The sequence below is a fragment of the Pseudonaja textilis genome, chromosome 7, assembly GCF_049901715.1.
Source record: "Pseudonaja textilis isolate UNSWEBS1 chromosome 7, rPseTex1.2, whole genome shotgun sequence".
NCBI lineage: Eukaryota > Metazoa > Chordata > Lepidosauria > Squamata > Elapidae > Pseudonaja > Pseudonaja textilis.
Window position 1 is genome coordinate 15,597,438 of NC_141996.1, and position 18,102 is coordinate 15,615,539.

The following is an 18,102-nucleotide window of genomic DNA, read 5'->3' on the forward strand; positions in this document are numbered from 1 at the left end:
CTCTCGCGAAATGGTTTTCAGAGTCAGCATATTTCCCCCAGCAATCTGAGTCCTCATTTAATTGCCCTTGGAAGGATGGAAGGCTGAGTGAACCTTGAGCTGGTCAGGATCAAACTCCTGGCAGTGGGCAGAGTCAGTCTGCAGTACTTCCGCCGGGGAGGCCCCTATTTTCATGCAATTCTTCCAAAAATGAAAAACCCTTCAGGCATTTTCACATGGGCACTTGCTTTGTTTCAAATTGGATCTGGTTGCCCTCCAGTCACATATCTGAACTGAATCATTTGCAGATTTTGAATCACCAACTTAAATCAGTGCCAATTGAAATTTTGTTGTGGGGGAAAATTGAAGGAAGTTATGTTGGATATGTTCATTGCTTGGAGTTATTTGTTAAAAATAATAAAGGCGGGGTATAAACCAACAAAAATGAATCCCTGTGGATTTTATTCCACTAGTCATTGCCAATTATAAGGGGCAATGCTCATCTCTTTTTCAAGGCCATTGAACCAGCACCGTCCAAAGACATTTTGGCAGTCTTGTTGCCTTATCTACTCACATTTGCATGTTTTTAAACTGCTAGGTTGGCAGGAGGTGGAGCAAAGACGGAAAATCACCCTGTAACATGGTTCTCAGGTCTCAAACCTGAGCTTCTGGCTTTCCAGCAACAAATCCTGCATCTTAACTGCTGAGCCACTGTGCTGCGCATAACAAACAAACAAACAAACAAACAGCAGCTAAAACAAAATATTCCCCAGTGGCTTTGGGCTAGACTTTTTCTTTTCTTCTCAGTGCACTGTTGCTTGATTAATTAGATTCTAGTTAATTACATTTTGTACTTGGGCTCCTAATTGTTGTTTTATAGCATATTTGGGTTTAATTGGTGTTCGCTGCATTGCAGAGATGTGCACTCAAAGGAAGGCTTAGCAAGGCTATTGGATTTTTTTTTATAACACTCTGCTACCACACCTAAGTGCACATTTGTTCAATTGCATGGTGGGAGGAAGGGAAAACCAGGTGCTACCATGTGCTATTAAGCATCCAAAAAAAACTTTAACCTTAGACTGTCTACTATTGACCTCACCCCCTTCCTAAGAGGCCTGTAGGGGGCGTGCATAAGCGCACCAACGTGCCTACCTTCCCTGTCCTATTGTTCCTTCTTAGTTTCTTCTTATCAAAGCTATGTTTATTCTTATACCTGTATCTTGTAAGTGAATGACAAATCAAATAAATACTAAAAATGTGCAAGATCTGTGAGGCTGTGGGCAGAACATGAACTTGTCTTCCTGAATTTACTTGAAGATTCATTGACTTTTTAAAAGCTCTGTGGATTCCATTTAATTTTGCAGTAAACATATAAGAGAAATGTCATGTTTCACAGGGAGAACAGAAGTTAAAGCAATTTATTTAATTCCCTTCTCCTGAAGGAGAATGAATCGCTGTTTGGAAAGAAGGTGGAGAGTTAGGGTATTTGTTTGTGTAATCTCCAAATTAAAGAAGATGGAAAAGTCTCTATAAACTTTCTCAGAAGATAATAATGCTGTACATGCAAGAGACCTTTCTCTGTCTCTGAAGATTAAAAGCATGTTTTTTGCCAGATTCACTGTTTACCAGTGGGATCAAAAGATGCTGATTTAGTGGGAAGCAGAAAAGAATACTGCTGTCCAGACTGTTTTAAACTGATTTTAGCCTAACAGTCTGAAAGAGAATGCATGAGGGAGATTTTTTTCCTTCCATTAATTGTGAAAAATTGATTTCTGATATTTTTTGGCACAAAAGGGAAAAAAAGGTATTTAAATGATATTAAGGTTTAATTTGAAAAAAGCACAATTCTTTCTGAAGTAATTTAGTCAGTTAGTTATTATTTAGCTTGTAACTGATATAGAATATAATGTATGAGGGAGATTTCTTTCCTTCCATTAATTCTGAAACATTGATTTCTCTCTTTTTTTTCCACAAAAGAAAGAAAAAAGGCTTTAAAAGATATTAAGGTTTATTTTGAAAAAAAAGCACAATTCTTTTTGAAGTAATTTAATCAGTTATTATTTAGCTAGTAGTATTTAGTTAATAACTGATATAGAGGAACACCTTAGCTCCTGAGGTGAGATCTGCCTCTACCCTTCAGACTTTCTGGAAGAGCCTTAAAACCTAGCTCTGGCAGTTGGCTTGTGGTGGGGAGTCCAATGGGTGTACACTATGAGGTATTGGACTTTTTAGCACTTGGGTCAAATCCAAGTTCCCCGTCTATTTGCAGGAATGTAAACCTCACTAAATTAAATGGGATGCAAGTTATGTTGAACATAACAAGTTGTCATCTACATCTTTTCCCTCATCAAAGGTTTATTCATCATCACATACAAATTTGTAAAAGTCTGTTAAAACTCTAAACAGAGCGCCTCCCATCCAAGAATACCTGCTGAATGATCTGTTGGGCCAAGGGTAGGGAAACTTGGCTCTTTTATCACTTATGGACTTCAACTCCCAGAATTCCTGAATGAGCCATAAAAGGTTCCCTATCCCTGGCCTACTGGTTTTTCAGTTGTGGGGGAAGTCAAGTTTTGACTTGATTGGGACTGTTTAATATACAAATCCCATTCCAGTAAAAAATTGATTTCCCCCACAACTGAAAAACCAGTAGGCCAGGGATGGGGAACCTTTTGTGGCTCACTCAGGAATTCTGGGAGTTGAAGTCTATAAGTGATAAAAGAGCCAAGTTTCCCTACCCCTGTGTTGGGCCATTTTCACAGCAGAGAAGTTGGCTATTCTAAATTATGTGATACTTCACAACCAAAAAAAGAACAGAATAATATACTATCTCTACCTAATCCATGTATTGCAAATTTTAAAGTCCTCCTATTGGAGACATGCGGGTCAAGAAGCAACAGTGAGAACTGGACAATTGAGAAAGGAATTCGGCAAGGCTGGATACTGTTGTGCTGCTATTTAACTTATATGCAGAGCACATAATAAGAAAGGCATGGCTAGATGAATCACAAATTGGAATTAAGATTGCCGGAAGAAATATCAACAACCTCAGATATGCAAATGATACCACTCTAATGGCAGAAAGTGAAGAAGAACTAAAGAGCCTCTTGATGCAGGTGAAGGGGGAGAGTGCAAAAGTTGTCTTGAAACTCAACGTTAAGAAACTAAGATCACGGCATCTGGCCCTCTCAATTCCTGGCAAACAGATGGGGAAGAAATGGAGGTAGTGACAGATTTTATTTTCCTGGGCTCCAAGATCACCACAGATGGGGACTACAAACAAGAAATTAAAAGACACTTACTATGGAAAGCTATGACAAATCTAGACAGCATACTAAAAAGCAGAGATATCACCCTGCCAACAAAAGTGTATATAGTCAAGGCTATCATTTTCCCAATTGCAATGTATGGCTGTGAAAGTTGGACCATAAGGAAGGCTGAGCACCAAAGAATGGAGGCCTTTGAGCTATGGTGTTGAAGAAGACTCCTGTGAGTCCCTTGGACTACAAGGTGATCAAACCAGTCAGTCCTAGAGGAAATCTACCCTGACTGCTCTTTAGAAGGCCAGATCCTGAAGATAAAACTCAAATACTTTGGCCACCTCATGAGAAGGAAAGACTCCCTGGAGAAGAGCTGAAAAAGATTGAGGGCAATAGAAGAAGGGGATGGCAGAGAATGAGGTGGCTGGATGGAGTCACTGAAGCAGTCAGTGTGAGCTTAAATGGACTCCAGGGAATGGTAGAGGACATGAAGGCCTGGGGGAACATTGTCCATGGGGTTGCTATGGGTTGGACATGACTTAGCAACAAATGACAACAACATTGGCTACATAAAAGGTTTCACTTGAAAGAACACAACATTTTAAGGCTATTTTCTGCCATTATTTTATTTGAAATTTAATCTGCGCAGAAATTCTAGCAATCAAAATAATCACACCTGATAGAACATTCATTTTATATGCATACCCAAGTCAAAAGTCAACATTATAGACTGGCACATTAACCATTCAGTGATGACTGAGAACATTTGACATTCAAAAATCTAGTGCCCGTATGTTTATACAACAGGCTAAACTTGGTTAGTGTTAGTTTTTCTGCGATTTAGCAGGTTGTATGATCCCAGCCTAACTAATTAAATGATTACTCAATTTGCTTTGCAAATTCAGAAAATTCATTATTCTAATAACTAAAGATTGTGTGTTGTACAAACCAAACTAATGTACAAAATCAAAGGACGGTACTGTCAAGAAATACTGTGTAATCTTGTGTCGGAAAAAGCATTCATTTGTTTCTCCCGTTTGTGTTTTAAATGGGAATGTCATGTAAGCAGCTATAGAATAAAAATAGTGTTTCCTATTCCTGGTTTATGTACATCAAAGCGTTGGGTGCATGAATAAGCACTTTGTACACCTTTAATCTCATTCTAAATGCATCTGTGTCTGAACCAGCACTGAGGGTGCACTGCAAACACAATGAACTTTGGCTAAGAGAAGAAAGGAGACAAATTTTATTTGCTTGTAATTGTGAAAGAGATAAATTGCCTGTAAGGCACCTGATTATTATCTAGTATCTTGTTAAATCCCAGCCAGTCTCTGTGTGTTCAAACAAGAAATGCAGTTCTCAGGGAATTATTATTTATTTAGATGCTCAGATGAGCCGCCTTTCAGCCTACCCTTTACTTAATAGATATGCCTCATAATTTCAGGAATAGCTGAAACCATGTCCCACTAAATAGGCTCTCCTACTTTACAGTGAATAGTCCTTCATTTGCAAAACTGTCCAATCAGTGCTTCTAAATGCACTGCAGTTGAAACCAAGCAGCTGAACAAATATTTGTTTGATGTCCCTTTACTGAGTTACCCAATTATTTTTATTTGCACAACAAATCAATGTGGTCAAATGGGAAGTGTGAGACACATGTAGGGAGAAAGTCCCTAAATTCATTACAAGGCCTTTCTCCTTAAGAAAAGAACCAGGATGTATTTAGATGATGGCAAAGATTTGTCCTAGGAGTCAGAAAGTTACTGCCAGTTAAGATTAGAGCAGATTCTCTCAGGTGCTGACTTTTAGATGAATTGTACCCTAAATCTTCCTCTGTTTTCACTTTCCCCCTCCTTTTCCAAACAAATTATTATAAAAATTAATTAAAAAGGAAAAAGGGTTTAGAAAAAAAAAGCTAAAAGGGAATCTCCAGCCTAAAATATTACAACGACAAAAAGAAGAGACAAAAAAGAAAAAAGAAGGTAGAAAAAAGACCAGTCCAGTCCAAAGTAAAAAATCATATATGAAGAGTCCAGCAAAAAAAAGAAAAAAAAGAAAAAAATAATTTGACTTCCCATTTAAAATCGCCGCTTAATCACTTCTGCCTGAGAATTTACAGATTCTTTCTTTTCCTTAGGGTATCCTTTTAAATCTTAAAGTAAAGAAAAAATTCTCACCAAACCGGCACACTTTGTCTTTCCATTCTCTTTCGTTTTGGAGCTGTCCCAACTTCAGCAGCTTTAATGGCTGCCTCTTTGCCGCTGGCAAAAAGAGCTTCTCCTGGATCTACCAGGGACTTTGCGGTATCCCTGGGATCAACAGGATGCACTCTTTACATTCACCATCTCTTTGGGATGGTTTAGATCCGTTTGGACCATCCAGGAGAAAAGATATAGGCAGCGATCTCAGATCTTTAAGATCGCATGCCATATTGTCATGACGCCAGCTCCTCCTTCTCCAAATTGGATCCTAAATCTTATCATTTCAAGACAATAAAACTATTGATCATGTTGGCTAAGGATAATGCAAGTTCTAATTCAGCCCATTTAGAGGACAGGAGACTGGGGGAAATGAATAAAATTCCTGTGTAACTCAAACACACCTTTTTAGATTGAAATTGTAACTACTTTTTTATTTTTGATTGGTATGTCAGGAAATAGACAGGATCAGGAGAAAAAGTTGATTGGATTGGAATTCATTTGTATTTATTTAAGATTATATTAATTAAATGCAATTACTATATTAGCCAATGATATAACTTGTTTCCCCTTTTGATAGATTAAAGATGACTTTTTACAGCAAGTATTGGAGTGTTTTTGGAGACACACTGAAGATATTTTTAGGATTTAATGTGACTGTAGAACCTTAAGTTGTGCCTTCTGCTTTATACTCTCCTTTGGTGTAATGCTCTAGAACAGGGGTATCAAACTCAGGCCCATGGGCCAAATCTGGCCCATGATATGGTTGGATCCAGCCCACAGTGCTGTCCCAGTCTACTTGCATCACTTTGGCCTGGTTACCCAATACAGAGAGGAAAGATCAGGCCAGCAAAGCTTTGGCTTGGTCTATTTGATGCAAAGAGGAATGATCAGGCCAATGTAGTTCAGCCTGGTCTACCCAATTAGGCCAGCATGGCTTTGGCCTGGTCTATTCAATGCAAAGAGGAAACATGCCAGTAGTTTGGGGAGTGGCATCAAGCTAACCACACCCACCTACTCAGCCACACCCACCCAGCCAGTCATGATCCCTAGCCTCCCCAAGGTCAACCACAGCCCTGATATGGCCTTCAATGAAATTGAGTTTGATACCCCTGCCCTAAAATGACAAGGGAATCTATCTGATCATGTTATTTCATGGGTTTTGGAGACAGAAAAGAAATAATTATAACTTATTGAAGTATGTTTTCTTCTTCATTCATTTAGATTTACTTTTATCAGCACTACTGGAAAGTTGGTCATCTTTATCTTTTTTTCTTATCATACAACAAAAACCATTTTCAAAAGCTTAAAATTTAAAGTAATCAGATAAATATATCAAACTGCAATAATTAGAATACTTCTGTCGGTGCTGCAACAGCAATACATACAATATTATAAAACACATGGGATGGAAGTTGCTATTTAGTGTGAAACCATCTGCCAATCATAGATTTTTTAAAAAAATGTTTCTGATCCTTTGGTAGGTCATGACTCCAAGTTTGAGATCTCTGGTGTAAGTGATTCAGATTCAAACCTAGCATTTTTTTGACTTCAGAATGGGCATAATGTGGTTTTATGGTTCAACTCTCAGCAACCACTGATCTAAAATGTCCTGGCATTTCCCTTCACTTTTCTGTGAAGAAAATTACTATAACATATGGCTCAAGTGAAGAAAATGACTTCAATTCCAACAACAGAAATTTAGGTCTATAAAACAATTCTGCTGCAATATAGTGTGAAGTCTGTCAAATAAAAATTGTGATTGGAGTTTGTATAGAACAGAGGTCTCCAAACTTGACAACTTTAAGACTTATGGACTTCAACTCCCAGAATTCCCCCCAGCCAGCCAAGTCTCAAAGTTGCCAAGTTTGGAGATCCCTGGTATAGAACAAGAGGTGGGAAATTTTCTTTTTGTACAATATAATATCAAAACCTTAAAATACAAAAAGAAATGAAAATGGGTGAAAAATCTCATGAGATTGCCTAATTCTTGTTGATCTAACTTCTTTGATACAATGTGAATGCACTGAAATCTTGTCTGATTGGAGAATCTCATAAGAATTTGCCCAGTCTTCCTAATTTATAATTTTGGGAGTGCCTGGATGCTACTCAGAGCTATTATGAGCCTTGTGATGTCAATGGGTACCTTAGGTAAGAAGCAATGGATGGAACTGTATGTATAATTTTAATTAGGAAGGAGATTTGAATGCAGTACTTTTCACATAAGAACTAAAAACAATGAATATTGATTCACAGATACTTGAAAGAGAAGAAACTGTGAAGGGGAGACAGAGTATAGATCTTTAAATGGCAGAAGACAACATGAGTAATAGGAACACATTAAAGGAAGGGAAAATATAAGCTTACAATGAAGAAAATCTTTCCTGTCAGACAGATTTTTCTTTGAGATGATCTCTCTGAAGGAAAGATAAAAGGTCTATTTATTCAGGCTTTTAAAACAAGATAGGTTGAAAAGAACTATACAATGAAAGAGATTTCTGTCTGGAGAGATTTTTTAATGAGATATCCTAATAGCCTTTACCTTTACTTTCAGTGTCTGCAAGTTCCTTTCTAATGGTAACGGGCGTGGAATAATAAAAGGGAAAGAAGCTAAATTCCAGAGTTTGAAAATATTTTCTGATCATCTGCTCTAGATTCCATTTGGCATCTACAAATTGGTGTTTATTAGTTTAGACAATTTGCTGCCATTGAAATAGTGAGGGAGGTGATATATTTAATTTTGAACTTTGCATCTGAGGGGAAAATAAAAAGGTCTGCCCATCGTCAAAAGCTTTGTTGGGACATCAGGAACTTGATCGAATGAATGTACAGGTTGAAGATTTTCTTCAAATGAGTGAAACAGCTCAAGTTTTCTGTCAAATCACTGTGGATGCTGCTAAGAACTTTCCAATTTACAAAACTTCCTATGCAACCAAATGTTTTACCACCTGGCATTTAAATTTTTAAAAACCTACCCGTATGACCTGATGATTTTTAATATTTATTTTTCAACTGGGTATCTGAATGGAATATACTTAGAGCAGATTTCTTGAAAATCAATGGGAAGTCATCAACAAACCAAGGTCTGATTTCTACGGATGTCTAAGGCTACATTCATCCCATTGATTGTATTGTTTGAATATGCCATACATTTATTTATAAGAATTTATTTATTTCTAAGAATAAAGTAGGGAGGAAAAAACTAAATGAACTTCCATGCTAATGTGAAAGCATGTGTACTATGATCCCAGTGAAATCTACATTCCATAAAGTCCTAGTAACTTCTTTATTTAAACTCATGATAATTCACTGTGGTCCTTACAAGCCCTATTAGCCCCATTCTAATTCAACAGTTACAACTACTAGAATGACAGTGTCAACTCATAAAATATTTCTATGGTCTTTTTAGAGTTGACACAGAAAGGGAGGGGGGAAAGGGATTTGAAAGAGCAGTGCTGCAGCTTGCAGCGAAAGTGCATTCCATAAATAGTTTTTCAAAGATAGTAACTACCGTGTTTCTTAAATAATGCCAGGTCTTATTTTTTTTGAGCCCCCCAAAAATGGCTAGGCCGTCTTTTCGGGGGTGACTTAATTCCACCCCACTTGCATCTTTGGGCAGGCAGGTGATGACGGCTTGGATGTTGACCTTGGCGTTGGTGAGGCACTTAGTATCGAGGTCAAGGCACGCAGCACCATATCCAGGTGTGCAACAAAAGTACTTCCTAATGGCAAGCCCACCCACCATTCCCCCCATTTCGCATGTTTTAATATAGGCCTTAATTTGGGGGGAGGGGCTTAATTTCATTTCATGCCCATAAAACATGCTGGGACTTCCTATTGGGGGAGGCCGTATTGTTGGAGAAACAGGGTAGATAACTGAAGTTTCTGGCGCACAAAATTCTAACTGGAGAACATGATTGATGACTCTTGGCTAAGGATGAGTCTCATTGAAGAATATGAATTATGATACACCCAGGGTGTGGGGGAAAACCAGAGTCAAAAGTGACAATGAATTATATGTCTCAGAGTTGGCTACATCTAGGCAGTGCTAGATATGTTTACTCCCAATTAATCCATTTGAAGTTTTGGAAGTTTGGCTCGAGACTCATGATTTCATTGGGGTAACTGCCAGAAGCCTGACAGGCAACAGGGTTACTGTTAACCTCACTCCCATCAAAAGCAATGAAATGGAAAGCCATCCCCAGAAGCAATTAGTCTACACTACATGTTATCTGCCCACGTCTTTTGCAATGATGATCTTCTAGAATTTGAAACTGAAGAGGGATTAAACCAGGGGTGGGATTCTACCAGTTCTGTCCAGCTCTGTAGAACCGGTAGCTCTGAAGAGCAGCAGACATAGAATTGGTTCTATGTCTGCTGCTGTTTTGGCCTACCCGCCTGCCTGGGCTCTTATCTGATCTTTATTTCCTGGTTTTTCACCCTCAGCTGCTTTGCGTGGCACAGCTGCAGTTGAAACAGCAGGAAAAAAGTGCTTTTTCAATTGTTACGCACCCGCGCGCAGCACTGCTCAGTTGTCCAGGCAGCAAGCTGACGATGATTTACGCGCGCGCGCAGCATGCAAATCGTAAATCACCAAACCGGTAGTTACACCAGTCGGATCCCACCCCTGGGCTAAACATCAGGTAGGTCCACAAAAGATCACGAATGACAGCTCAGTATGAGCACTTGCACATTTCTTGGCTCTCATGTGACTCTAATCACTTGGAAGATTAGCACACCCAAGTAGGACTCATATATTTAGCAAAACCACATGTACAATGCTTCAAATGTCCAAAATATTTGAAAGTAGATTGATGTTGGAAGTAAACAACTTTTTTTAGCACTGAGAACATGCTGTGTGTGATCGCTGCTGCTGGGAATTGCTCGATCATGGCATGACTATGATGATGGATGTGGTAATCACAAAACATTGATTTACTGGAGAGCAAACTAATGACCTTGCCTCTCTACCACCTGAGGTTACTTTTGCCATCTTTCTGGGCACATGGGCATGATTCCAAATAAAGCATTGGATTAAGCCCACTTGCTTTTTATTATTATTATTTAATTCAATGGAGGACCTAGAGGCATTTGTATACAGCAGGATGCTATTAAGGACTATGTCGGAGATTGTTATATTGCTTTCTAAATAATAATTCTTCTTTAATGAAAATAACATAAAGTCAAGCAGAGCTGCAAGTCCGAAGCGTTAGTGCTCAGAAATACTGTGGTGACTTCCCCAATGTATCAATCTGTCACTTCCTTTCTGAGTATCTTCCGCAATGTGTTGATATTCCAAATGCACTGTCTGATTGTCTGGAAATTAAATTCTGTCTTGTCCATCTCTGCCTCCCTTCTTCCTTTTGAAGTTATATGTGATAAAAGCCTTAGAGAGGCTACAAAGGCAAGTTGCCCTTGAGTTGAGCTCAATTCTGGTGATTGCATGGACCCTCCATGTTGCTTTCTAGGCAACAGTATGGAGGATGTCTCTTCTTGCCTTTTTCTTAAAATGATGAACAATGTTTTCATTCAGAATAAGTGTAGGAGCACAGTGGTTTGTGTGGTTAGGAGGCTGTTCTGACCCAAGCCTTGTTCAAAGCAAACAAATACCAAAGAGAGATAAAAGCAAAACCTTTTTAATGCTTCTCTGTGAATTCCGTTCATTCACAGTAAAACACTATTAAAACTAATTGTCCCAAATAAGAACAAGACTTTCTAAGGTTGTGCAAGGCTGCCAAGAATACTCAATTAAATTGCAAGGAAATAATCAAAACCAAAAGTCTCCAAACCCAAACCAGGATAGTATGAACTTCCACAAGACTTGAAGTGCAAGAACTTCTTTGCTTCCTGCAAAGAATCCCATCTCTGAGGGCTTGCAGCCTTACTCCCGAGTCGCCCGTGCTGCTACAGCTGCTCTTTCCTTCGAGCAGCCCTGTGCACACATGCACTGGGCACAGGCTCCTCGGGGTCCTCTGCATCACTACTGCCAGCCTCCACAAGCTACAAAGGCAGCACTCCACTCTCTGATAGTCCTGGCCCCATCCCTGCATCACACACTCTCATCTGAGTCTTCACTCTCCAAGTCCCCAGCCGTCTGCACCTGCTGTGGGCGAACCACAACAGAGGCTGGCTTGGAAGTTTGCAAGGCCACATTTGAGACCCAAGTGCTTCCATAGGGCAGGGTGAGCTTTGTGCTAGCTCCCGCTGGAGACATAAAAGGAGCTCCCAACCAACCGTTATTGGGGCAAGGGTGATGTCACCAGCTAATCCTTTCAACCTGGAAGTGCGTCGGTTGTTCTGACATGAGTGCAATGAAATTCAGAACAAGTCCATTCATTAAAAAAAACAACCCAATGAGCTTCAGCTGGAAGCAGGGACTACTTGCCAGCCTTGTAAACAGTGCAGACCAGAAGCACATCCAGAAATACTAGGCCTGATTTTATTGTAAGATTGCCTTATCAGAATCTTGCAAGTCTGAAAACATATCTCTTCCACCCTTCCTCATGTTTATAGTCCACTATTGGGAGGTCTCCTTTGAGATGTTTATCAAATCTCCATTCCTTCTGTGGACTCAGTTGCCACATATTTGGCCACTTCCTTGTCTGCAGCTCTTCCTCCTGTCTCCCAAGGTCATTTCCACAGACCATTACACAACTTTGGTTATAAGTCTTTCTATCACTGTAAAACCTCTGACTGTCCTCACATCCTAATCTGAAAGGTCAAATGGGAGAAGTTTCCTCTTGTTTTTCTTCCCCTGGAATGTCTCTGAAGTATAGCAAGACAGGAAAGGTTCAGTTCTGGAAAAAGGATGGCACATCAAAAGAGTTACACGTGCCCTGAATAATTTAATTATAAACTCTTTGAAGGTTTGTTTATTTTTAAAAGGAAAATAGGATACAAATATTTTAAACAAATAAATGGAATATGACGCCCTTAAACCGACGTGAATTTCTCCAAAATATCTCTTCTTGTTTGAAAGCAATTTGCTTCTGTCAGATTGCAGAACAATGAAAAATGCTGAAGAATTTCTCAACATGGCACTGGTGCAACTTCTGCATAAGCTTCCTCGTAATGAAATACTTGAACAGTCATCTAAGCAGTTTATGACATCACTCAGCTTTCTCCATACTAGAGCCTACTGGTCATAGTGGTGTATTACAGACATAATTTTCAACTGATTGTACTAGTGAGAATCATTAGATTTATAGTCCGTCATATGAGAAGAGTATCAAATTACAAAAGTTTAATTTTGTGTTTGCAGCAAGCCCAGGAAAAATACATTTGATTAAAAAAATTATTGTTGAGAAAAAAGAAATGTTTGCATCGATTGTGCAATCTATTGTTGACTCCAGTGGTGGATTCAAATGTTTTACTATTGGTTCTGTGGATGTGGCTTGGTGGGCGTGGCATGGCTTGGTAGGCATGGGGTGCTGGGTGTGGCAGGGGAAGGATACTGCAAAATCTCCATATCCACCCCACTCCTGGGGGAAGGTTACTGCAAAATCCCATTCCTTCCCCACCCCACTAATCTGCTTTCCAGCTCCGTTCTCCTGTGCAGGGCAACAAAAGAAGACTCAGCCAATCAGCTGGGATTCGGAAGGCAGAGAATAGATGGGGGTGGGGCCAGTCAGAGGTGGTATTTGCCAGTTCTCTGAACTACTCAAAATTTCCACAGCCTGTTCTCCAGAACTGGTGAGAACCAGCTGAATACCACTTCTGATCTATTTCTTTAAACATGCCTGAAATGCTCAGAGGTCTCACCATCTGGAAAAACCCTTTTGCTTTCCAAGAAGGCTAGGACCATGTTCTCTCAGACAGGCTGCTGGCAAGCAAACCTGACTTTTTATGCACACAAACATGATATCACAGACCCTTGGCAACAATATTCATCCATTTTCTCCTCCTGGGGAAAAACGCACACACAAATCTCTGTTCTTTTGCAATGTTATATATTTTCTTGTTTCCTGAAGCCCCAGGGTTTTGAATTAACTGTACACAGTTTCTCATAAAACTGGCTAATTATAGGAGAGGTCCTTCGGAAATATCACACAAAGCAGCAGTGCTTAATTTTTATGCATTGTGTGGTACTCCAGGGAAAGCAATACCATAAATTGCTGTTTTGCTAAATTGCTTTCAAATTAAAGGCTTCCACAGCATAGTAACTTAACTCACGAGCATAGCTTTGGAGATCTATATCAATATCCTGTTTAACTCAATATTCTGAGTCCAATGGGACCATATCTGGATTCTTCTGAATTTTTCAGCAATGAAGCTACCATACTGTTTCCTCTTTCTTGAAGTGCTCCTGGAATATACACATCTCACTGGCATGTGTAATAAACATGAAAGTTGGGCATAAATGTCACTTGAGACTCTCTACTATGTTTGTGAAAAAGGAAATTAGCTGAATTATTTCTTCAACATTCTCTAGGAGGGTTGGATTTGCCCCTTCCAAGCTTATTACAAGAAGCAATTCTTTCAGTAATTCCAATAATTTCCCTCAACATTTACCATGCACGAGTCTTGAGCCAAGCTTCAAAAGAAACCAAAAGATTTATTAGGAGCAACATGTCTGGCATTAATCTGTTTGAAGCCAACTCTGACATACATAATTTACAGACACCTGTGACCCTGTTTTCTCCCCTCCCCCTGGAAACAAGAAAATATAAATCAGATTCTCCAATAAAGCACATTCGCAGGTGGGGTGTCATCAATCATGTTCTCCAATTAAGGATTTTAGTGGGCAGAAGATCCGGTAGCTTAGCTACAAACTTGTAAGGTAAGTGTTGGAATGTACTACTGGTTTTAAACTGCTGCAATGCTCTTTCAGATTTCCTCCCCTCCCCCTGTTTATGGCATCTCTAAAACAGACATAGAAATGCTTTACGAGTTGACAATGAGGTCATTATAGTCACAAAAGTTAGTCTTTCCCAGGCTATAGACTGCAGATGTGTTAGTGTAGGAAATGCCCAGGTTGAGTCAGAAAGAGGAGTCAAATGCATCATCATTCATGAATCCCTTCACATTCACAAGAGATCTAAGTCCAGTCCACCTCAAATTCCTTTTATCCTTATCTACCACCAATTTTCTTTGACCATTAGTAGTTCAGATTCTTGTCGAGAGCTTAAGCTTGCGATAAACGTTTATACCCATTTGAGCTGCCTGGATCTCCTGATTTCTTTGGTGCTTGACAGCTGGATCACAATTCCATTCATCCACTTGTCCAAGAGGAAGACTCTGCCTTCTCAGAGACAATAGCAATAGCAAAACAAAAACTCTCCTCTGAATTTTTTCACCAAATATATGGGCAGAGCAATGTTTTCTTTAAATTTCTCCAAAGATTTTTTTTTTCCCTATCAATTTATCAAAGGCAGAACTCACCCTTTAATCATCATATTAAGCATTACTATATAGGAAAAAACACTATCCTTATTTTTTTCCCCTGGAAGTTAACAATGTGTAGGACACAAGGTCAATGAAATAGTCCAGATGGAAGCACACTGAGAAGTATTAACTCTGTCTTTATTGTAAGATTACACTGACAGAATCTTTTGAAGATTGAAATGACATCTCCCCTCCACCCTTCACCTATACAGTCCAGGAAACCAGGAAGAGTTTCTTATGAGCCATTTGCCAAATCCCTATTTCTCTTGCTGGCTCAGGTGCCCTTTATCTGCCTACTTTGCAGTTCTTTCTCTTATCTCCTAAGGTCATTCTCACATACAGTTACAGTCAGAGCCATCACAGATGGATAGAGAGAGGACGATGCAGTGAAACACAAGAAAGTCACAGATGTCTGCCCTTTCTTGTAACTCCGAATTTCTCCTCTCCTTTAGAATAAATTCTAAAGCAAACTCTCTGACCAAACAGAAAGATGACTGCAGCAAAAGTCAGGAGAATTTATCTGCCCATTCATAATAGAAGTCCGTAAAGTTAAAAAGAAAAAAATGGTGCAGAAAATGGAAAAGCAGCTGTTTTTTTAGTAAGGTGCTTTCTCAGGTTTCAACATGCCTTGAAATTTATATTATGAGAAGCAGAGTGTCACTACTATGACACTAATATAATTACCTGGCTCATAAGAATTCTGTACCTCAAGACAGCTGCTAATTGGCATGTTTATTTTTGAAATAAATTTCTAACTGCAAATAGCTAAGGCTGTTTCATTTTAGGCTGTTTGATCAACTGCTTTCCCTTATGGAGTATCCATCACAATTTATTATATTTATATTCTAATATACAGATATACGAAGGTACATCTCACATACTTCTCACACTAGTGGGATGATACTACAGGATTGGGAAAAGTAAGCTGGTATGTCTCCATTTCCTCTTTTCTCCATTTTCAGACTGTAAACCACCCAGAATCATGTGACAGATCGACAGCATGAAAATCTAATAAGTAAATAAAAATTCTATATTGGCTGAGAACAATGTTGCTTCCTTAAACAATGTTTTCAATCTGAGTAAGATATTGAGACTATTCCAACACTTCGTCTCTAATCTGAAAAGAAGCCACACAACCTACATTTTTTTTCTTTTTATGACCCTTTAATCCCTTGATTTGGGGTGGAGTCGAGAAAACTGAGTGGAGATGAGCATTTACTGGGTGGATGCCCTTCCTGACACCTATGCAGAGTTCACAGCATATATTTTTCTCTTTGCGCCTGGATAAACATCTGCTACTGCCTAGGATTGAACTCACAACCTTTCGAGTGGGAGGCAAGCATCCTCTAGGCCATCACACCACTCCCACAGAGCCTACATTACCACCAGATAATCATGCTGAGCACCTGACAATGTGCCAACAGGCTGGTGTTAAGTCCACATAGGTAGATTTTCTCTATGATGATCTGTCCCTACCTTGGCCCTTCACTTCTACCAATAATGTCACTGTAAATGAGCCCACAAACTTTGCTGGTGACCTTCCCTTCCAACTTTCCTAACATTAGAACCTTTCTATAGAAATCAAGATCTACCGACAGTGTATTCAAAATACAATAATTTGTTGATTCATATCTGCATCTGAGGGACCGTCTCTTTCCAGTCACATCCACCTGGCCCACTAGAGCCAGGAGGTAAGGAATGTTGCAGGTCCCATCCCTTAAGGAGATACATCTGGCAGGACTCAGAAGAAAGGCCTTCTCTGTGGTGGCTCCCTCCCTTTGGAACACTATCCCTGCAGAAATTAGATTGTTTTTCGGAAGGCCCTAAAGACCTGGCTTTGTCAGTGGGCCCAGGATACCCAGAGTGTGATGGAGCCCATCAAATGGCTCCCTTAATTGTGTGCTGTCACAAGGGCAGGGGTGTTATTGATTTTTATTTTTTCTACATTGTGTTTTTATTGTAAGCTGCCAGAATCACTATGAGTAAATAGGCAGCTATATACATTTCCTAAATCAATCAATCAATCTTTGATTGCTGATGACCTGTGTGTGCTTTGCTTAGCTTCATGAGTTTCAACACTTGAAGGCATTTTTCCTTCCCACCTCTGACTTCAACTGAGGTAATGTTGGACTTGAATAAGAGTGTCGCCTTTCACAGTATTTTTTGAGGGGGAGAGGAAATCCCTGTCACTGCCTTCACCCGATTGCTTCTAGCCCCAAATGTATAGTATTTTCCTATATATGTTATTAAAATGAAGGAGTAGTGAATTTTAATTAATAGTTTTCTTCCTCTACTGATTTCATCAAAAATTATCCTACTACATATTCCCCAAAGGGAAGCAGGATTCATTATCTTAACTTGGAAGTTTATTACTCTTCCTTCCTTCCCCAATAATTTTTTGTACCCTGTACAAGGTACCCTGTACCTTGTACCCTATGGCAGTTTTTTGTTTCTTCCCCAGATATCATCATGTTACTTACCACCAGGGAATAGTAAACCTTGAATCCTGGTTTAGCCACAAAGAAGTCATCTGATTTGAAGGTGATCTTCAGCTGGTTTGTCTTTGACGTTATTTTGGGAGGAATGTCTTTATATCCACACCACCGTCCTCGGATGAGAGTGCTAATTTCGGAAATATCCTCCACTTCCACAAAATCATATCTGGAGTGAAGGTGATAGATTAGTAGTCTGGCAAAGAAATGATGATACAAGGCAGAAGAGAGGATTTTTTTCCCCAATGAACATTTCACATTTTAATGATCCTTTTATTCAAACACAAATGGGAACTGTAAATCTAGAAAGCCAAAATCAGCTTCTAACAATAGCACTTAGACTTATATACCACTTTACAGTGCTTTACAGCCCTCCCTAAGCAGTTTACAGGGTCAACATATTGCTCCCAACTATCCGACTCCTCATTTTTCAGACCTCAGAATGATGGTTGAGTAAACTTTAAGTCAATTGGGATCAAACTCCTGGCAATGGGTAGAGGTAGCCTGCAATACTGCATTCTAACAACTGCACCACCATGGCTCCTGAAGCTTCTAGAATCACCTTTGATGATGATGATGATCATCATCATCATCATCATTATCGCCATTATTTGTTCTGCAACATCTGTCAGTTCCATGCTGGCACTGGAAATCACAGGGCCACTTTTAAAAAAACATAGGCACTGGCTACAGCTCAACTTTGAAAGTCTGCTCAGTTCTCTAGAAAGACTGTTGGTGGGATTTTCAGACAGTGTCCATAAAATACTTCTACACTTTCAACATGTTAGC

At 39.4% G+C, this 18,102-nt stretch overlaps 1 protein-coding gene across 2 annotated transcripts in view; it reads right to left on the reverse strand.

Moving 5' to 3' along the window:
* PDGFD (platelet derived growth factor D) overlaps positions 1-18,102 on the reverse strand; it is a 184,659-nt gene that overhangs the window by 48,638 nt on the left and 117,919 nt on the right. For both annotated transcript variants that reach the window (XM_026706948.2, XM_026706947.2), the window contains exon 3: positions 17,302-17,482. In XM_026706948.2, the coding sequence (XP_026562733.1) occupies positions 17,302-17,482 (181 nt within the window). The remainder of the gene's footprint in view (positions 1-17,301; positions 17,483-18,102) is intronic.